This window comes from Lontra canadensis, unplaced genomic scaffold, assembly GCF_010015895.1.
Source record: "Lontra canadensis isolate GAN:19392208 unplaced genomic scaffold, GSC_riverotter_1.0 scaffold77, whole genome shotgun sequence".
NCBI classification, from domain to species: Eukaryota; Metazoa; Chordata; class Mammalia; order Carnivora; family Mustelidae; genus Lontra; species Lontra canadensis.
In genome coordinates, this window is record NW_022631071.1 from 349,458 (window position 1) to 371,331 (window position 21,874).

The window sequence follows — 21,874 nt, forward strand, 5'->3', positions numbered from 1 at the left end:
GTCAGTTCTCAAAGATGATTCTGATGCTCTGTACACTGTATGTTGACTGTGGACCATTATTCCTCTTTCTAATATTTGATTGTTTCCTTTCATCGGTGGATTTTTATGAAAACACGTTGTTTTTCTGGGATTATCCAAAGGTCACTAATAAGGTTTCTCTTTGTTGTTGTTATTGTTGTTTAGTATCATTATGAACTCATGGCTTTTTAACATATCGATGGGCTTCAAACCATTGTTTTGAGCAAAAGAGTGAAATGATTTATGTTCTACTCTTGGGCTGAAAACAGATGGTAAGGGAGCAAGGATGAAAATAGAAGGACCAGTTGGAAGACAGTATAATCCAGGAGATAGATGTTGGGGTCTTGGCCAGGGTGGTAATAATAGTGGTGGTGAGAAATGGCTAGATTATGGATGTACTGGAGAGAGGAGGCAAGAGAATTTCCTGAACAGTTGGATGTGGAGTGAGAGAGAGAGAGCACTCCAGGCCACTTCCAAGTTTTGAGGACTAAGCTATTGGCATTTCAGCATCAAATGCTCTGCCCATGTTTAATTCCACTTCTGGTGCCACACAGGGAACGTCCTAAAGGTTGTGAGTAGCAGGGTTGTCATGACAGCAAGGCCACACACTGAAAGCAGTGACTCCCCAGAGAAATTAATATGAGGCATGGTTGTAATCAGTATATCATGGAGTAATCACCAGTGAACAGATTTTTACTCATAAGTGTGCCCTAAGACAGCATGGAGTAATTAAGGTACAAAATGTACAACACACAAACTGAGAGAGCCTTAAACATTAGAACCCAAAAGGAAGCTGTTTTCTACCAATCTAGGTACCTTAATTCTCCCCTCACTGCCTACCCAAACCACTACCATTATTATGTGCTGTTTCACTGTTTCAGTTGAATATGGTAAAAATAAAATACCCTTAGTGAATCCACTGTGGGAGAGAGAATTGGGCCTCTTCTGTAGATACCAGAAAATTTCCAAATCTTTCCATATGTAAATTATATATTTTGGCAGGAAGTATTTGCAGGGGGAATGGTGAATATCAGTACAACTCCTAGGAGTGAATGCAGGATGAGATAGCACCAAGACACTAAGTGTACTTGTGGTTACAATATCCAAGAAAGTAGAAGTCAGATTAAAGGAAATTGATAAGAGAAAGAAAGAGGCACTACATAATAATAAAGGGATCAGTACACTGGGGAGTCATAATGATCCTAATATGTATGGGCCAAACAACAGAGACTCAAAGTACATGAAACAAAAACACTGAGAGAGCTGAAAGGAGAAATAACCACATCCATAATTATAGTTGGGGCCTTCAACAGCCCCCTCCCATTTAACAAGGGATAAAATTACTAGAGACAAAACCAGCAAGAATATAGGAGATCTGAATAACACAATAAACCGGATCTATGCGACATAAATACAGTACTCCAACCAATGACAGCAAAGCATGTCCCCCGCAATATCTATCTAATATCATCAAGCTAGAGCATCTCCTGGACCATCAAACAAACCTCAACAAATTTTAAGAGAATTGAAATCACACAGGGCATGTTCTCTAACCATAATGGACCCATGTTAGAAATCAATAATATAATGAAAAAAGAATCCCTGCACACTTGGAAATGGTAGTTGACATATCATCCCAGTTTGTAATTCAGATCCTTGTTATAGAGGAGCTGAGGTTAGGAAGAGTTGTCCCCTCACCTGAAAGGCATTTCAGGCTGGGCAAAAAGAAAACTCACTCTGGTTATTTCAAACTGAGTATTGTTGACAACAAGGCTGGAGGGAGGGGAACAGCTTAGGAGGTTGTTACATCAGTCCCACCTGACATTAAAGCTTGAACTACACCAGCAAAGGAAGTACAGCTTGCTGAGTGTTAGTGGGATCAGTTTGGTGGCTGACTGAATTTGGGAAGCATAAGAAAGAATGCTTCCCTGGTATTGGTGTGGTATTTAGACAAGCCTGAAAGAAGGCACAATTCAGATGTCTTCCTACTGTATGGCTGGTTTCCAGTCTAACCCATGGATGCATAGATCTCTGTTTTTTTATAAGTCCTGCTTCATTCTTTAAAAGGTTCAATACAGTTTCCTCCTCCTCCTCCTCTCCCAAGATCCTCCCCTGATAGTCCCATCTGTCAAATAAGGCTCTCCTATCTGGACAAGCAGAAGAGTTTCCTTTCTGGGGTTTGGGGGATTGGACCCTTAGGGCAGGTGGACACTTTGCTTGCCCTACCATGGTGTTAGCCTAAGATGGATACATGGTAAATGGACCACTGACATGTCTTCAATCTTGTATTTTTTCACCTTTTGAGAATACAATGATGGTGATAGCTCACCTCAAGGAAGAAAGAAAATTTGGAGTTCATTCCAAGGTGATTTTGTCAAGAGGAACCCTCATTATGAATGTGGTGGATATGAGCCTCATCCTTCATACCTCCAGGAGAATGATGGAAATGTGTTGATGAGGGATGTCCAAGAGGACCCCAAAATAAGACAGTAAGTGACCAGGCAGACTGGTATGCATGTAGCAGCCCCTGGGACTAGGTGACTCTTTCACTCTCCCTGGTCTTCTTTTTCTTCTCTCACTGGAAAACTGAAGGATGCCAGAAGTGAATAATGGTTAAGTGATCGTAATTGTATTCCTGGTGACAGAGAGGTGAGGGTGTATAGAAGAAGACTTTCTTAGCATTTATGGCCCTACCTTTGTCTTTCCACTTCTCCTCCACAGCACTCCCTATAGCACCCGGCGCAAGAAGAGGAGAGTGAAATGGCAAAATGAAGGCCATATCCATATTACTGTGTGGAGAGATAGAAAAACTCTGAAGAGAGAAATGGGGGAGAACACACAAGATGGAAACCCAGGGAAATGGTTCAAGATCAATGTGAGTGTCTTGGCAAGGTCTGCATTAGATAGACTATCCTGGAACCTTATAAAAAAAGGAAGACCACATTACATAACCTTACATCAATTATTTGGAGGAGAGCTTTCCAATGGAGATTTCTCTTCATTGGAGGGTCTAGGAAATCCATATTTGGCACGAAAATAAGAAATAATGCCAGTGGTCCCTTCTTTCGAAGTTCTATGCAGCTCAATAGAAGGGCCGATAAGAACGCTGTTGGGTCTGTTTCCAGCTTTAATTCTATGTTGTCTCTCCTCACTCCCATCTCTTCTTTTCACCTTTAGATTCCCTATGGGAGAAAGTATGACAAGACATGGCTAATGAATTCAATCCAGAGCCATTGCAGTGTCCCCTTCACTCCAGTGGATGTAAGAGAGGATGGTGAAGCCAGATGAGTGGGCACAGGGAAGTGTGGGTGGGGGAAGCCAACTGAGCCAGAAGACTCTATCCTCCAAAATTATTGTTGCCTCCCCCTCCTGCAGTTTCACTATGTGAAAAACCAGGCTCGGTTCTTTGTCCAGGATGTTGGCACTGCCTCTGCACTGAAGGATGTCAGCTGCAATATTTATGATGAGGAGAACCGAAAGGTATGTGTTGAGGGCATTACCTCTCCCTAGTCGTGGGACAGGAAGAAAGGGCAAGGGCTGGTCGTCTTCTCTGGAATGAAAGTTCTTGGTGTTTACCCCACCTCTCCTTCCTGCAGATATCTATCTTTGTCAATCCCTCCTCTGTACCCTACTCTGTGAGGTATAAGTTGGAGCCAGAAGAAATGGAGCAGCTAAAGGTAACTCAGACTCAAGGCCCATTGTGTGCCCACACCCAGACCCACCTCTTCCTCCAGCCCCTGATTTCCCTATCCCCACTAGAACCTCCAGTGGCTCTCTGCGTCTCTCTCTGCAGCTGACCATGAACAAACGCTATGACATCTCCCAGCAAGCTCTTGACCTCCAGTGTCTCCGCTTTGACCCAGGTACACAACAACAAAAATTCTAGGGCAGGTGAGGGCACAGGGATCTTTCTGGGAGGGAGACTGAGGGATGGTGATGTGAGAAGGGGGTGGTGCTGGTCCTAGACCCCACTCTCAGCCTTCTGATTGCCTCCTCTCGGCTTTCTGAAGACTTGGTGGGCCATGATATAGATATAATCCTGAACCGAAGAAACTGCATGGCTGCCACCCTGCAGATCATTGAAGAAAATTACCCTGAGGTGAGACCTTGGGCCCAGTGCTGTTATTAATGGTAGGGGGTGGGACACATGGGGTGGAGGACAGAGTTGTCTCTGAGTCCCTGATAATAATTGTCACTCTAACTCTTCTTCACCAACAGCTGTTGTCCTTGAACTTGAGCAACAACAAACTGTATGGGCTGGATGGCCTGTCTGACATTATAGAGATGGCCCCCACAATCAAGAACCTGAACCTCTCCAAAAATGAGGTGGGAAGAGGGAGCCAAATCAAAGTTGGGGTTGACAGTGGGTGGTAGTGCTCATCAGAGTAATGACAGGAGGCAACAGAAGGTACCTGTGTGGTAAGGTGGGAGCTCGGGTGCAGGGCCTGTGTGTCTCTTTCCCTGGGAATCTTTTCCAGTTTCTTCCCCATATTTCTCAGCTGAACTTGGTGTGGGAGTTAAACAAGATGAAAGGACTGGAGCTTGAAGAGCTTTGGCTAGAAGGAAACCCCTTGTGTGACACCTTTCCAGACGAGTCCACCTACATAAGGTCAGTGTGAACACCTCTCACACTTCCTGGGAGCCCTCGGTCCTGGGAGCCTGAACTGTCCCTGAGAATGCATGTACGCAGGAAGCTACAACCCTAGTCCTCTAGAAGGACCATAGGTCCCACCTACTCCTCTCTCTGTGTCCTTCAGCTGTAAGGAGTTTCCTTCCTCTGACCTGCTCACCTGCTCTCCTGGTCTGGAGTCTGTTTTCACCTCACTGCAGTCAGAATTCTTTTTCGTTATTTTTCTTTTTTTAAAAAACCATCTTTTTAAATTTTTCTTATTTAAATTCAATTTAGTTAACATTTAATTCATTATTATTTTCAGGGGAAGAATTTAGTGATTCATCAGTTATATATAATACCCAGTGCTCATTACATCAAGTGCCCTCCTTATGCTTTCAGTGTTCTTTAGAATGCCCTCCAAGAGTGTGCTCCAGGAAGCAAGTCTCCTTCTCCTCACCAGGACCAGGAGCAACCAGACTTGAGCCAGATGTTAGTGCTTTGAACTAGAAGGGTCCTTCAGTTCAGGGCCTCGCTGCTGAGACAGGCTTTCCTACTCCCTGCTGAGATGGAGTTTCCCTCCCTTGTTCTGAGAGGGGACCTCCTTCTCTTACTCCAAAAGGGTTTCCCTCTCTAATTTCAGGCTATCGTGGTGGCTTTCCTGCCCCATGCTGAGGCCAAGGTCCTGGAGTCCTACCATCACGAAATCCATTCCTCTGACCCAATGCCAGTAGTAAGGCCCTGCTTGGGAGAAACCAGGGTTCCTGAGTCAAAGGGCCAGAAATGGGTGACTTCCAGTGAGCAGAGGCCTTTCTGAGGCAGGAATGGAAGGCAGAGGGCAGAGGTGCTTGAGGAGACAGAAGGACAAGCCTCTCAGAGGCACTGCCCCCTCCTTTCCCTCCACATATCACATCTCCGCAAATGATCCTTCAGAGAAGCCCTGGGTAGTCCCGCACAGATATGATTCCTCAGGCTAGGAATCAACTAAGACAGGCACACGTGCACAGGGTCCATCAGGAGAGAAGGCAGTGATCATGAGAAGGGACAACAGACCCTCAGCCCCATGCTGACCTGGGGGTTGACCCTATACTCCCTCTGGGGAAAATCTCCTGCCCCTGTGGTTGTCTCGTTCCCCAGCTCAGACTGAGCTCGCACATGTGACAGAGTTTTATCCAGCATGCAGTGGGCCCCCAACCCAACACCTGCATGTTTTCCATTTCTACCTTGGGTGCCAGGGCCTGCCAGGGCAGATGAAGGATAGGACTGCAGCCAGGGAGCCATTTCCCCATTCTTCTCTCTTCTTTCTGATCCCTACCACCATGGTAGAGCTTCTTTTCCCTCCCTTTGCTTTGCTTTCTCTTACTCCTTAGTCTCTGATTCCATTATGTCTCTCCTACCTCTCCCCTCCTACATTCATTCCCTCTTCTGTCTTCATCCCCCCCTTCCTGCCTCATGGGCCTTGCCTTACACACCTCCCTGCCCCAACATCCTGGACATCCCTGGGGGATATCAGGGTCTTGCAGGATGCTAGACCCCTAGTGATGTAGCAGAGCTCTGGGCTCCCATTCCATTCCCTCTTCTCTTGGGAGTCTTCAGTGGGGATTTGGAGGAAGTAAGGAAGGCAGGGAGGGGAAGTCATCCCTGGAGCCTGAGCTCCAAATGTTGCTTCTGGTGGCACTGAAGAAGGGAGTCAGAGCAGTCTAGGTGGAAGCTACCTAGTGGAAAGGAGAGGGAGGGAAGGGAGGGGAAGGGTAGGAGGGAGGCTTTGCAACCCTGACCTATCAGTCACTTCTTTCTATTTTGGATTTTGGACAGTGCCATCAAGGATTGCTTTCCTAAGTTGTTACGCCTGGTAAGTGACTACACTCATCATTGTCTCTTACTAATATTGATCACCACCACACCTTTGGGTGTTCTCTAGATTACATGTTTGTGTCAGACCCTTATCCATTTTAGGGTACCAGGACTCCTGAAAATGACATGAATATGCTCTCTGGAGAAATGTGTGCGTACACACACACACACACACACACGACAGAAAAAAGTTGCATATAATAGTAAATACTTTTCAGACGTCATGTTGGAGACACACACTCTAATCTTGTCCATGTAATTTCCAGTGCACTTTCATACCTAACCTCTGACCCTCACCCTCTCTTGGGCTCATCTTTCCCCCTGATCATCCAGGGCCACCTCCCTGGTCTCCACTGCTGACTTCTTCTTCCCTTCTCCAGGATGGCCAGGAGTTATCACCACCAGTTATCACTGATACTGACACACCCTGCTTGTTAAAGCCCTGCAAGGTGAGGGAAAATTGATCAAACAACATTTGGGCTATTACAAGGGAGGTTTTAATCAGCCACATAGTCTCAAATGTCTTTTGATTCCAGGAAAGCTACAAAGGATCTGATGCACTGAAGAGTCTAGTCCTGCAATTCCTGCAGCAGTAAGTACTCCTGGGAATGTGGAGAAGGGGATGGCTAGGGTGGGTGAGGCCACCCAAGCTCAGAACTGCTCACTGGGTCTGGAAATCTCATTTGGGGTCCAGACCACAGAGATAGACTGTCCTCATTACTCTCCCACAGGTACTATTTCATATATGATTCTGGAGACCGTCAGGGTCTCCTCGGTGCCTACCATGATGAGGCCTGCTTCTCCCTGGTCATTTCCTTAAACCCCAAGGACCCAGGCCCGTAAGTAGCAAAGCCCAGTCTCTGTTCCTGGGCTCTGTGGCTCCCCAGAAGACACAGGGCAGCTCCTGGAATCACCCACACCGGCCACACCACCACTTTCTGTCCTTCTTTCTCTGCTAGAAGCAGCTTGTGGGAGTACTTCAAGGAAAGCAGGAATATGAAGAAGCCCAAGGACCCCTGTGCGTATGTGATGAGGAAGATTGGGCAGGGAAACAGTGTGTGCAGGGGTTAACTATTATGGCCCAGGGTGTGGCTACCCCTGAACTTTGCTTGCTTCTCCTCTCCCCCTAGCCCTGTGTGTTCAGCCGCTAAAGCACACAAAATATAACATTGTGGGCTCCCTCTGTGTGCTGCCCAAAACACAGCACGATCTCAGCTCCTTCTTGGTGGACATGTGGCTCCAGACGGTGAGCACCTTCTTCCTCCCAAGGGCAGCCCCAGAAAGCCATGGGTGGGTAGGAAGTTTAGGTGACTTAGCACCTGGGCTCTTCCCTTTCAGGAGCGGATGCTCTGTTTCACTGTCCATGGGGTATTCAAGGAAGGTGAGTGTGCATAGAGTCCCTCCCCAGATACCCCACTGTTCCCTCCCCGCTGGCTGGAATCCCTCTCAGAACTGCCCCAGCTTCCCTGATCCCTTTCCTTCTCTTCCTATTCCCACTGTGTTCTGCCTCCACTCTGTCCCCAAACCATCCTGGTCTGAACTGGATCTATGCTGGTCTGCCCCACACAACTTGGGCATTAAGGACACATTCTGTAGAGTTTCATGGCTGTCATCCCAGATCCTTATTCAGAGAACTACTTGAGGTGTTTACTTAACCTCTAAGTTTCCTCATTTGCAAAATGGAGCTAATAATGCCCACCTCTCAGAGTGAAAAATGAATCAAATGAACTTGTGGAGTGGTTGTCACAGCACCTGCCACCTAGTAGAGGCCCTGTCACTGGGAGTAGACTGTCCCTACTGTTGGCATCCCCATACCAGACACCCCAACTCCCAGTGAACAATAGTTCCCTTCAGCATGAGTATCGAGTCAGACCCTGACTGGGGAACACTGTGTGGGCATGTGACGTATGTGTGACTCTAAGAAGGTATTGTTGTTTGTTGTTGAAGTGGAGGGAATGTCTCAGGGTTCTGTTCGTGCCTTCACCAGGACTTTCATCACCATCCCTGCCAACAATTCCAGGTGAGTGCTACGTTGTAGGTGGGAATGCTCATCCCAGCCTGGGCTCAGGGTTGTGGGAGCATGGTGGTGAAGACATCTTGGTTTTCTCACTATTGTGGAAAGCCAACAAGTAGATCCAAGAAGCAGTCTAGTGTGGTGGTTAAGAGTATGGGTTCTGGGGTTAGAGCACTGGGTTCTCTTCTTAACCCCAGCACTCATTGGCATCACATGATCTCTCTGTGACACATTGTCTTCATTGGAAAATGGGGATTAGCTGCCCCTTCCCTTAGGCTATTGTAAGGGTTAAATGTGGGTGTAAAATCATCCCTGGGTTGCAGGTTAAGTACACATCTAGTGAGGTTGGTAGATAGTCCCTGCAAAGGTGGGATCTGTGAAGGGGTGGAGGCACAAGACACGGAATCTGGGGAGGATGGCAGGCATTCAGTAGGGGTAAGGAAGGAATCTAGTTGCTGAGTGGCAGTGGAAACAAGATCATTGATCTGGATGTGGAGTTGTACATTCATCTACTTGTCTAAGGGCCCATTTTCTCTCCAGTCTATGCATCGTGAATGATGAGCTGTTTGTGAGAGATGCCTCCCCCAGTGAGACTTGGAATGCGTTCTCTTACGGAGATCCTACACCAACTTCCAGCTCCATGCCCACCCTCTCCCAGGAGCAGCAGGAAATGGTTCATGCTTTCTCCACTCAGTCTGGGATGAAACTCGAGTGGTCTCAGAAGTAAGTGGTGGGTGTACATGGGAAAGGGCAAGTTGCGACAGCGACTTGAGTGGAGGAGTGTGAATCAAAGAAACTCACAGGAAATTTGGAAAAATAACATTTTGGATAGTTTGCTTCCAAAAAGAAAGAAAGTGAGTCCATGGAGAAGGTGTCATACTATTATATATGTGAAGGATTAAAAAAAATAGTATAATGCTCAATGACATTGTTTTATATATAGAAAATCTGAAAGAATCCACCAAAAAGCTAATAAAACTAATAAATTCAGCAGGGTTGTAGGATAAAAGACCAATATACAAAACTCATTTTTATTTCTATGTACTTGCAATGAGCAGTCCAAAAATGAAATTAAGAAAATTTACATTTACAATAGCATCAGAGTAGTAAAATATTTGAAAACAAATGTAACAAAAGAAGCACAGATCTTACACTCTGAAATCCATAAAACATTGTTAAAAAAATTTAAAAATGGGAAAGACATTCCATTTCCATCAGTTGGAATATTTCTAAATATCTTAATATTGTTAAGATGGCAGTAATACCTAGAGCAATCTACAGATTCAGCACAATCCCTGTCAAAATCCTTCTTTGTAAAAATTGACAGGTTTATCCTATATTTCACATATAAGTGCACCAAAACAATCTTGAGAGATAAGAACAAAGTTAAAGGACTCACACTTCCTAATTTCAAAACTCGCTAAAAAGGTACAGTAATCAGAACTATGCAGTGCTGGCATATGGACAGTGCATGAATCATCGGGGTAGAATTGAGAGTGCACAAATAAACTCTCACATTTACGGTCAGTTGATTGTCAGTGAGAGTGCTGAAAAAAATGTGATGAGAAAAAAATAGTCTTTTCAGCAAATGGTGCTGGGACAACTGGATATCCACATGCAAAACAATGAATTTTGACCCTGAATTCACATCATGTACAAACAGACTATAAGTGGATCAAAGATCTAAAGGTAAGAGCTAAAACCATTAAAAAATTGGAAGAAAACATACATGTAAGCCTTCATTAATCAGGCAAGTGTTTCTTATATATGACACCAAAAGCACAAGCAACCAAAGAAAAAATAGATAAACAGGGCTTCATCAAAATTAAAAGGTGTTGTGCACCAGTGAGCACTATCAAAAGACTATAAATCCCACCAAAGGAATGGGAGAAAATATTTGCAAATCACATATCTGACAAGAATGTATGAAGAATGATTGCAGCTCAACAATGAAAGGACAAATGACCCAATTTAAAAAGTGGTAGAAGGGTCTGAATAGACAATTCTCCAAAGAAGATACACAAGGGGCCAAGGAGGCCATGAAAAACTTCTCAACAGTTAGTCATTAAGGAAATGTAGATTAAAACCACAATGACTTACTACTTTACACACCACTGGTATGGCTTTGATCAATAAATGTTTAATGAGGGTTTTTTTTAGATACAATTATTTGGGAATTAGATAATGGTGATGATTGTGCAATCTTGTGGCTGTACTAAGGAAACACTGAATTGTACACTTTAAAATGGTATGTGCATACAAAAGTAATAAAATGGTATGTGCAGGGCGCCTGGGTGGCTCAGTTGGTTAAGCAACTGCCTTCAGCTCAGGTCATGATCCTGGAGTCCCAGGATCGAGTCCCGCATCGGGCTCCCAGCTCCATGGGGAGTCTGCTTCTCCCTCTGACCTTCTCCTCCCTCATGCTCTCTCTCACTGTCTCTCTCTCTCTCTCTCTCAAATAAAAAATAAAATATTTTTTAAAAATGGTATGTGCATTATATCTCAATAAAAATAACTGGAAACTTGTACTTTTAAATTTCCCATTTATTTTCTTGAATATCTTTTTTTATCAATATATATTAAGTTCCCTGGTTCTTTTGGAAAGGTCTATTTTTCTGTTTTGAATTCTAGTGGGCATGAATGCCAGTGATAGACATTTTCACTAGTTCTTTCCTCATCATTGCACATAGTGTTCATTCCAGTACATGCATCCCAGCAAAGAACTGGCACCAATTTAGCATCCCACGGTCAGCATGTCTGTACTGTGATACTAATGGAGATCACCTGTTCTTCCACTCCAGGTGCCTTCAGGACAACGAGTGGAACTATACCAGAGCTGGTCAGGTCTTCACTATGCTCAAGGTGAGGTCTGGGAATCATTAAGTGGGCTACCGATGGGCATTTCTGGGCCTTCAGGGAGGCCAAGAAAATGGAGGCTGGGTGGCCTGGGAATGAAACTCCGGATCTGGCTCTTCTGATGTCCCAACTCCTTCCCTCCAGAATGAGGGCAAGATCCCAGAGGAGGCTTTCAAGCAAATCACCTAAAAGAAGCCTTAGATGTCCACGTCATCACTGTTTCTCTTTTCTCCAGCCTAAGGCTATACCCATGACTGGGGATGGAGGCCTGGCTGACCAAGAAATCAAAATTACCTTGCAGGCCAGGTAACATAAGCACCTGAAGGATCAGTTGTTCCATGTACTTTCCTCACACATGATCGCTGTTTATTTTCATAATAAAGAGTTATGTTGCACATTGTGTGTTGTGTGTCCTAGATCACTCTTTTCCTGCCCCAACCGTGAGCCAGTGAGTCCAGGACTGAAAGGCCCTGTCCTCTTCCCGACATTGTTCACCCTGGCACAGCAGGTACACAGGCTTGACTCCACAGGTAATATGTCAGTAAATTCTGGTGAGAAGGTACACACACTAATTCCAGGGATTGGCCTTTGGAAACAGTGTGACTCAGATGCTCTACCTGGAGGCCTGCAGAAGCAGGCATGTGGCCTGGAATAATAGGGGCTTTGCAAGGGCTGCCTATCAGCTAGTGAGGGCAGTGGAAGGAAGGAAGATGACTCACATGTATTTACTTCTTATTCCTAATCACTTGGATGCATTCAAAGGCATACCATCAACAACTTTATGACTTGCACACCGGTGAATGGGAAATGGGCCACGCTTGCATTTGTCTTCTCATCTATCCACTGTACTCCCCCCTCCCCTTCTCTGAAGGTGCACTGTGGGAGAGTTCTTACTTTAGCTCCTGAGAGTGAGGGAGAGTCAGCCTGTTTGCCCAGTGCATTTGTTAGGCGACAAAGGTGCTCCATGTCTGTGTGCTTGAGGGTGATCAGACATTTAGTTTCACATCCAAAAACAGTAGCATGGAACCTCACATTATGGTTGGCTTTGTGGGTAATTTCTCAATGATCAGCAATTGGCAGTTCAGAATCACAGGTAGGAGTTTAAAAGGACACTTGTGCAATTTATTTTCCACACTTCTGTACATTTGGACTTTAGACCACAAGCAGTCATAATTCTTGAAATTAAAGTAATAGCAGTACCAAGTTTCACATTACCATCCTATAAATGATGGCATAGGTGAGGTATCACCAGTGTACAAATTATGCCTCTATTGGCAGGTCTCACATAAGTCATTTCCTACTACTTGCCACTTTTCAACTCTTTACATTTACAGAAGGAATATAGAGGTGAGTGAATTTCTTAGATATATGAACTAGGAGAATAATTGCATTACATAAGAAATAATTCCATGCTATTCCAAGCAGTACCTCAGGGGTCAAAGACAAATCTCTGACTCCTTACCCAGAGAAGAGAGTCTGCATTGTGAGGAATAGAGGCAGTCTCACGTGTTAGCAAGCAATTGCTGTGTCTGGCTCAAATTAAGCTCTCTGAGCTGAGTTTCCTCATGGGCAAGGAATACAGAACCCATTACATGGTGCCTTTACTGCTTTTCTCTACATGATTAGGTTTCCACATACTTTGCCTCCTTCCCTAGCTAGCTCAGATGCCATGGTCTTCCAGTCACTCATTCTTCAGCCGATTTTCCCAATTCCATTGGTCCCATGGTACAAAGGCATCAAGTTTATGGACACCTCCAATGAGATGCCCTTCTGACAAAGGCTACTACTGGGGATGAGTGGTGGACCCCTTCCCACACGCCCTCAGGCCAAGAACCTCTGTGGGGAAGGAACCCCAGAAGCAGCTGCAGGAACTCTAGGAAGAGTGACCTTGATGATGACTCTTCCTATCTCCCACTAACTTCTGTGCCTTTACTAAAAATCCCTCTGACTCTAGTGTGTCACTCTGCTCCCAACACTTTGTCCCAGAGCTTGCTCTGAACTGATACCCTTATCCCTAGGATTCCTGCCCAGATACTCTACCCCCAGCTCTAGTGTATAACTGCTGCTTATCTTTCTTTTTTCAACATTTTAATTTAATTTTTTTTCAGTGTTCCAAGATTTGTTTATGCACCACACCTAGTTCTCCATGGAATACGTGTCCTCCTTAATACCCACCACCAGGATCACCCATCCCCTCACCCCCTCCCCTCCAAAACCTTCTGTTTCTCAGAGTCCACAGTCTCTCATGGTTCATCTCCCCCTCCGATTTACCACAATTTACTTTTCCTTTCCTTCTCCTAATGTCCTCCATGTTATTCCTTATGCTCCACAACTAAGTGAAACCATATGGTAATTGACTTTCTCTGCTTGGCTTATTTCTCTCAGCATAATATTCTCCAGTCCCATCCATGTTGATACAAAAGTTGGATATTCATTCTTTCTGATGGAGGCATAATATTCCATTGTATATATGGACTATATCTTCTTTATCCATTTGTCTGCTGAAGGGCATCTTTGCTCTTTCCACAGTTTGGCAACTGTGGCCATTGCTGCTATGAACATTGGGGTACATATGGCCCTTCTTTTCACTACATCTGTATCTTTGGGGTAAAATCCCAGTAGTGCAATTGCAGGGTCATAATGTTGCTCTATTTTTAATTTTTTGAGGAATCTCCACACTTTTCCAAAGTGCCTACACCAACTTGCATTCCCACCAGCAGTGTAAGCAGATTCTCCTTTCTCTACATCCTCTCCAACAGTTGTTTCCTGTGTTGTTAATTTTGGCCATTCTAACTGGTGTAAGGTGAAATCTCAATGTGGTTTTGATTTGAGTTTCCCTGATAGCTAATGATGATATTTTTTCCATGTGTCTATTCTGCTTATCTTTCTACATATGGATTCTATTTACCCTATTTGCCTGGTCATAAGTCTTTAATGGTACCATTTCTTTAATGACCAGAGAATTTCTCTTCAAGCATTGCTCCTTATGATTCTACCACACTGTAACTATTGTGCTGGAGAAAATCAGCCATTGGATGTGAACACATCACCTCTTCAGTGAGCATAACCAAGGGCTTGGCCCTTGATCATACAAGGTTGGGCACTGTCTCACATCCCTGCTGAAATCAAATAAAGCAGAGAGAAATGGTGTCTGGTTGTTCTTAGCACCCTATCCTGCATCAAAGAAAGGTAGTAATGTAATGGTAGGATGGCATGATTTCTGGGTGTTAAGGAGGACAGTTGTCTGTGGCAGGGTCTGAAATTTTGCAGTTGTAACAGGATCCCAGTTGTGATGGTTAATTTTATGTGTCAAATTACGTAGACTGTGGTACCCAGATACTTGGTCAAACATTATTATGGATATTTCTATATAGATTGTTTGGGATTAGATTAATATTTAAATCAATAGACTTAGAGCATAATGGATTACTTTTCATTATGTGGATGGGTCACATCCAGCCAATTGAAGACCTGAATAGAGAAAAGACTGACCTCCCTGAAGGAAGAGAGAATTCTGCCAGCAAACCACTTTCAAAATTGAATTACAGCTCTTCCCTAGGTCTCCAACCTACCAGCCTATCCTGCAGATTTGGGGCTTATCAGGTTCCACAATAGCAGGAGCTAACCCCTCAATTAAGGGGAAAAAAAGAATAAACCATACAACAAACTACACAAACCAGAATAAATGGAAAAATTCTTGGAAACATACAACCTACTAAGATGGAAACAGGAAGAAATTTAAAAAATCTGAACAGACCAATTACTTGTAATAAGATTGGATGATCATAGAAACAAAAACAAACAAACAAAAAATCCCAGTGAACAAAACTTCAGGACCAGATGGCATCACTGGTGAATCTTACCAACATTTATAGAAAAATTCATGTCAATCCTTCTCAAACTCTTCCAAAAAATAGAAGAGGAAATAACACTGCCAAATTCATTTTATGAGGCCAGCATTACCTTTATATCAAAACTAGGAAAGGACACTATTAAAAAAAAAAAAAACTACGGGCCAATATCCTTAATCAATATAGATGCAAAAAATATCAATAAAATACTTGCAAACTAATTCCAGCAGCACACTGAAGGATAATTCACCAAGTGGGATTTATCCCTGGGATGCAAGGATGGTTCAATATATGCAAATCAGTAAGTGTGATACATCATATTAATAGAAAGAAAAAATTGCATCATTCAATAGATGCAGAAAAAGCCTTTGACAAATTCCAACAACTGTTCATGATAAAAACCTCTTAACAGATTAGTTATAGAAGGAACATACCTCAACATAACAAAGGCCATATATGACAAGCCGACCAGTAACATCATTTTCAATGGTAAGAAGTTAAAAGCTTTTTCTCAAAGATCAGGAATAAGACAAAGTTGCCCACTTTGACATCTTCTACTCAATATAGTACCAGAAGTCCTTGCCAGAGAAATTAGGTATTAAAAAGAAATAAATGAACAGGAAGACAAGATGGCGGGGAAGTAGGAGGAGGCGCCGTTTCAACCTGTACCCTAAAGTGAGCTGATTACCTACTAAAGAACTCCAATCACCCATGAAATCAGCCTGAGATCAGAATTATACACGTCTGGATCTCTACAGGGGCAGAAGACGCCAGTGGGCAGGTAAAGTGGAGTGGGAACGTTGGACTGATATCGGAAGATAATCAAAAGGGGGAGGGAGCCACCAGAGGCGACCCACTGGAAAGTAATACCCCAATACGAGAGTGCCCTGCGTCTGGGGACCAGCATTAACTTGGAGTCTGGTTGAAAGCACTCAAAAAGAACAAAGGATCGTGGGGGGGAAATTGTGGGAATCGGGGTGGTTAGGGACAGGGGCTTAAGTCCCCAGACCCAGGACAGCCTCCCCTGGCGCTGAGCCAGAGAGAGTGTGGCGAAGAAACCAGGTCTTGTTCCCTGAGCCACCAGCACGCCTGAGAATGCCTGGGGTCTGGCTCCCATGAGGGGCTGGGACCTGCACCAGCCAGCAGAATGCCGTGCTATCAGAGCCTGAGATGCGCACGCCCCACACCCTCCCCTGAGGTGCACGCAGGCGCCAGCTTGGTGCTCTGGGACCTGGAAAGATCAGGCACTCCCAGCCCAGGCCAGCGGGAAAATCTCAGCGTGTGATCACTGCTTGGAACCTCTCTGGTGCTCTGGAGCTGCCCAGTCGCCCAGTCACCACTGTCGTGGTTTTGGATAAAAGCGGGAGTTCCTGTGTCCCCAGGGACCGCAACTCGGAACCTGCTCTGCCAGCAGCTGAGGGGGAACTTAATGTGCTCTGGAGACCCAGAGGGGAACAGACTGAGGCTTCTCTCTGAGAGGGAGGTCGGGGTGCAGTTTGCTTTCCTCTAAACCTCCAAAAACCATCAAAAGCTGTCAAGGCGAGAGAAAAGAAATGAACAAACATAAAAACCTCCAGAGAACAAAAGCCTGAAAAACCGGTTTCTTCAGAGCCCACCCCCTTGAGGGGGGTGGGAGGACTTAACTCAGGGAACATTGTCTGGAAACCCACGCTGCAGGCCCCTCCCCCAGAAAACCAACCAGGAAAAAAAAAGGGGGAAAAAAGAAAGACGAGAAGAGAACAACCACCACTACTTCATAGATACAACTTTTGTTTTTGATTCGTTCCCACTATTCTGGTTCATTTTTTTAATATATAGACAATTTTTAACCTACTTACCATCACAGTGAGATGTCCAGTATATCAAATTCCATAATAACCTTTTAACCTGAACTTTTTGATACATATACCCGTGTTTTTCTCTTGCTTTTCTATTTTTTAATTTTTTTAAATTTTAGTTTAGTTTAGTTTATTCTTTTTTATTCTTATTTTTTTAATATTCATTTAGAGTTAAACTTCAAGGTAGTCCCCTTTCCCCAATCAATGATACCCCTATAGGTAAACCAATTTTTAATCCCCCTTTATCTTAGGAAAGTTGAGTCCTTTAACAAAGATATCAAGATACATCCAGGAAGAATCAAAATAACCTTCCTCACCCACACTGAGAATTTATAACAACTCTCCATCTTTTTCTTTCACCAGTGTTTCTGTGTATTTGTGTTTGTCCTGATAGTAAATAAATCTTATACTTGGGGTTCTTTTTGACGAGGTTCTTTTTTTTTTTTTTTGGCTTTTATATATATATATTTTTTCTCTTGTCATATACTTTAATCAGTCTTTTTGTTTGTCTGTTTTTGTTTGTATACTTCATAAATCTTACCTTGGGGCCCATTTAGGCTGAGCCTTCTCTTTTATCTTCCCTTTTTTTCCCTATCTCTCTCTCCATCTATCTTTTTTTTTTCTTTTTATTTTCTTTTTTCTCTCATTTGGGTGGGGAATCCTGATTGCTCAGAAGCGTTCCAGGGTGCACCTTGACTGCACCACAGTAGATACATCCAGCTATATCCGTTCAGCCATCTCTCACCAAAATGACTAGAAGGAGGAATGCCCAACAGAAGAAAAATACAGAGGATGGGCCTTCTGCAACAGAGCTAATGGCTATCGACATAGACAATCTGTCAGAAAGGGAATTCAGTCTAACAATTATCCAGACAATAGCTAGGTTGGAGAAAGCCATGGATGACCAAACAGAATTGATTAGGGCAGAACTGAAAGCCACCAGGGATGATGTTGACAATGTTAGGGCAGAACTGAAAGCCACAAGGGATGAGGTTCACAATGCTTTCAGTGAGTTCCAATCTAATCTAAATTCTCTAAAAGCTAGGGTAACTGAGACAGAAGATCGAATTAGTGATCTGGAGGACAAACAGATAGAGAGAAAGGATCAGGAGGAAGCCTGGAACAAACAGCTTAGAAGCCATGAAAACAGAATCAGGGAAATAAATGATGCCATGAAATGTTCCAACATCAGAATTATTGGAATCCCTGAAGGGGAGGAGAAAGAAAGAAATCTAGAAGATATAGTGGAACAAGTTCTTCATGAAAATTTTCCCAATCTCGCGAATGGAACCAGTGTTCATGTATGAGAAGCAGAATGATCTCCCTCCAGGATTAAAGATTCTAAAAAAACATCAAGGCACTTGATAGTAAAATTGAGAAATCATAATTGTAGATACAATCTCTTGAAAGCCGCTAGGACAAAGAGGCTCCTTACATACAGAGGAAAGCCCATCAGAATAACATCAGTCCTGTCCACAGAAACCTGGCAAGCCAGAAAGGGCTGGCAAGATATATTCAGGGTACTAAATGAGAAGAACATGCAGCCAAGAATGCTTTACCCAGCAAGACTGACATTCAAAATAGATGGAGAAATAAAGAGTTTCCAAGACCAGCAAGGCTTAAAAGAATATGCAACTACCAAGCCGACACTGCAGGAAATATTAAGGGGGGTTCTATAAAAGAGGAAAAATCCTAAGAATAGCATTGAACATAAATATAGAGACAATCTACAGAAAGAAAGACTTCAAAGGTAACACAATGTCAATAAAAACGTATCTATCAATAATCATTCTCAATGTGAATGGCCTAAATGCGCCCATAAAATGACACAGGGTTGCAGATTAGATAAAATGACAGGACCCATCCATATGTTGTCTACAAGAGACCCATTTCAAACCTAAGGATACACCCAGACTGAAAGTGAAGAGATGGAGAAGCATCTTTCATGCCAATGGGCCTCAAAAGAAGGCCGGGGTTAGCAATTCTCATATCAGATAAATTAGATTTTAAACTAAAGACTGTAGTCAGAGATACAGAAGGACATTACATAATTCTTAAAGGGACTATCCACCAAGATGATCTAACAATTGTAAATATCTATGCTCCCAATATGGGAGCAGCCAATTACATAAGAAAACTATTAATCAAGATAAAGAGTCATATTGATATGAATACATTAATAGTAGGAGATCTTAACACACCTCTCTCAGTAATAGACTACCGAAGCAGAAAATCAATAAAGAAACAAGAGCATTGAATGACACATTGGACCAGATGGACCTCATAGATATATACAGAACATTCCACCCTAAAACAACAGAATACACATTCTTCTCAAGTGCTCATGGAACCTTCTCCAGAATAGACCACATACTGGGTCACAAATCAGGACTCAACCGATACCAAAATACTGAGATTATTACCTGCATATTCTCAAATCACAATGCTTTCAAACTGGAGCTCAATCACAAGGAAAAGTTTGGATGGAACTCAAACACCTGGAAGCTAAAGACCACCATGCTTAAGAATGCTTGGATCAACCCGGAAATCAAAGAACTTAAATAATTCATGGAAACCAATGAGAATGAAGACACTTTGGTCCAAAACCTATGGGATACAGCAAAGGCAGTCCTAAGGCAGAAATACATAGCCATCCAAACCTCCTTCAAAAAAAATTGAAAAATCCAGAATATGCCAGGTGTCTCTACACATTAAAGAACTGGAGAATCAACAACAAATCAAAATAACTCCACATGTAAGAAGGGAAATAATCAAGATTAGAGCAGAGATCAACAAGGTAGAAACCAGAGATACAGTAGAACGTATCAATGAAACTAGAAGCTGGTCTTTTGAAAGAATCAATAAGATCGATAAACCATTGGCCGCACTAATCCAAAAGAAAAGAGAGAAAGCTCAAATTAATAAAATTATGAATGAAAATGGAGAGATCACAACTAACACCAAGGAAGTAGAAACAATCATCAGAAGTTATTATCAACAGTTATATGCCAATAAGCTAAGCAACCTAGATGAAATGGATGCATTCCTGGAAAACTATAAATTCCCAAAATTGAAACAGGAAGAAATTGACAACCTGAATAGACCAATATCTAGTAACGAGATTGAAGCAGTGATCAAAAACCTCCCAAAAAAACAAGAACCCAGGACCTGACAGATTCCCTGGGAAATTCTACCAAACTTTCAAAGAATAAATAACACCTATTCTCCTGAAGCTGTTTCAAAAACTTGAAGCAAAAGGAAAACTTCCAGACTCTTTTTATGAAGCCAGCATTACCTTGATCCCCAAACCAGGCAAAGACCCCACCAAAAAGGAGAATTTCAGACCAATATCCCTGACGAATATGGATGCTAAGCTTCTCAACAAGATCCTAGCGAACAGGATCCAACAGCACATTAAAAAGATTATCCACCATGACCAGGTGGGATTCATCCCTGGGTTACAAGGATGGTTCAACATTCACAAATCAATCAATGTGATAGAATAAATCAATAAAAGAAGAGAGAAGAACCACATGGTCCTCTCAATTGATGCAGAAAAAGCACTGGATAAAATCCAGCATCCATTAATGATTAAAACGCTTCAAAGTATAGGGATAGAGGGAACATTCCTGAACTTCATAAAATCTGTCTATGAAAAACCCACAGCAAATATCATCTTCAATGGGAAAAAGCTTGCAGCCTTCCCGGTGAGATCAGGAACACGACAAGGATGCCCACTCTCACCACTCTTGTTCAACATAGTATTAGAACTCCTAGCAACAGCATTCAGACAACAAAGAGAAATAAAAGGTATCCAAACTGGCAATGAAGAAGTCAAACTCTCTCTCTTCGCAGATGACATGATTCTTTATATGGAAAAACCAAAAGACTCCACCCCCAAACTACTAGAACTCATACAGCAATTCAGTAACGTGGCAGGATAACAAGTCGATGTACAGAAATCAGTGGCTTTCTTATACACTAACAATGAAAATACAGAAAGGGAAATTAGAGAATCGATTCCATTTACTATAGCACCAAGAACCATAAGATACCTGGGAATAAACTAACCAAAGAGGTAAAGGAACTGTACTCGAGGAACTACAGAACACTCATGAAAGAAACTGAAGAAGACACAAAAAGATGGAAGACCATTCCATGCTCTTGGATCAGAAGAATAAACATTGTTAAAATGTCTATACTGCCTAGAGCAATCTATACTTTTAATGCCATTCCGATCAAAATTCCACTGGTATTTTTCAAAGAGCTGGAACAAATAATCTTAAAATTTGTATGGATTCAGAAGAGACCCCGAATCACTAAGGAAATGTTGAAAAACAAAAATAAAACTGGCGGCATCATGTTACCTGATTTCAAGCTTTCCTACAAAGCTGTGATCACCAAGACAGCAAGGTATTGGCATAAAAACAGATACATAGACCAGTGGAACAGATTAGAGAGTCCAGATATGGACCCTCAACTCTATGGTCAAATAATCTTCAACAAAGCAGGAAAAAATATACAGTGGAATAAAGACAGTCTCTTCAATAAATGGTGTTGGGAAAACTGGACAACTATATGTAGAAGAATGAAACTCGACCATTCTCTTACACCGTACACAAAGATAAACTCAAAATGGATAAAAGACCTCAACGTGAGACAGGAATCCATCAGAATCCTAGTGAAGAACATATGCAGTAACCTCTTCGATATCAACCACAGCAACTTCTTTCAAGATACGTCTCCAAAGGCAAAGGGAACAAAAGCGAAAATGAACTTTTGGGACTTCCTCAAGATCAAAAGCTTCTGCACAGCAAAGGAAACAGTCAACAAA

At 42.9% G+C, this 21,874-nt stretch overlaps 1 protein-coding gene across 1 annotated transcript in view; it reads left to right on the plus strand.

The window, feature by feature from the left end:
- Positions 1 to 11,540, plus strand: part of NXF5 (nuclear RNA export factor 5) — a 32,139-nt gene extending 20,599 nt beyond the window's left edge. The window contains exons 3-22 of the mRNA XM_032881822.1: positions 2,324 to 2,507; positions 2,740 to 2,893; positions 3,196 to 3,279; positions 3,394 to 3,498; positions 3,615 to 3,695; positions 3,812 to 3,881; positions 4,029 to 4,117; positions 4,237 to 4,344; positions 4,518 to 4,627; positions 6,443 to 6,479; positions 6,862 to 6,930; positions 7,018 to 7,073; positions 7,213 to 7,320; positions 7,441 to 7,499; positions 7,612 to 7,727; positions 7,820 to 7,862; positions 8,429 to 8,501; positions 9,036 to 9,218; positions 11,297 to 11,357; positions 11,496 to 11,540. Of these exons, the coding sequence (XP_032737713.1) occupies positions 2,324 to 2,507; positions 2,740 to 2,893; positions 3,196 to 3,279; positions 3,394 to 3,498; positions 3,615 to 3,695; positions 3,812 to 3,881; positions 4,029 to 4,117; positions 4,237 to 4,344; positions 4,518 to 4,627; positions 6,443 to 6,479; positions 6,862 to 6,930; positions 7,018 to 7,073; positions 7,213 to 7,320; positions 7,441 to 7,499; positions 7,612 to 7,727; positions 7,820 to 7,862; positions 8,429 to 8,501; positions 9,036 to 9,218; positions 11,297 to 11,357; positions 11,496 to 11,540 (1,835 nt within the window). The remainder of the gene's footprint in view (positions 1 to 2,323; positions 2,508 to 2,739; positions 2,894 to 3,195; positions 3,280 to 3,393; positions 3,499 to 3,614; positions 3,696 to 3,811; positions 3,882 to 4,028; positions 4,118 to 4,236; positions 4,345 to 4,517; positions 4,628 to 6,442; positions 6,480 to 6,861; positions 6,931 to 7,017; positions 7,074 to 7,212; positions 7,321 to 7,440; positions 7,500 to 7,611; positions 7,728 to 7,819; positions 7,863 to 8,428; positions 8,502 to 9,035; positions 9,219 to 11,296; positions 11,358 to 11,495) is intronic.
- Positions 11,541 to 21,874: the final 10,334 nt, after the last annotated feature.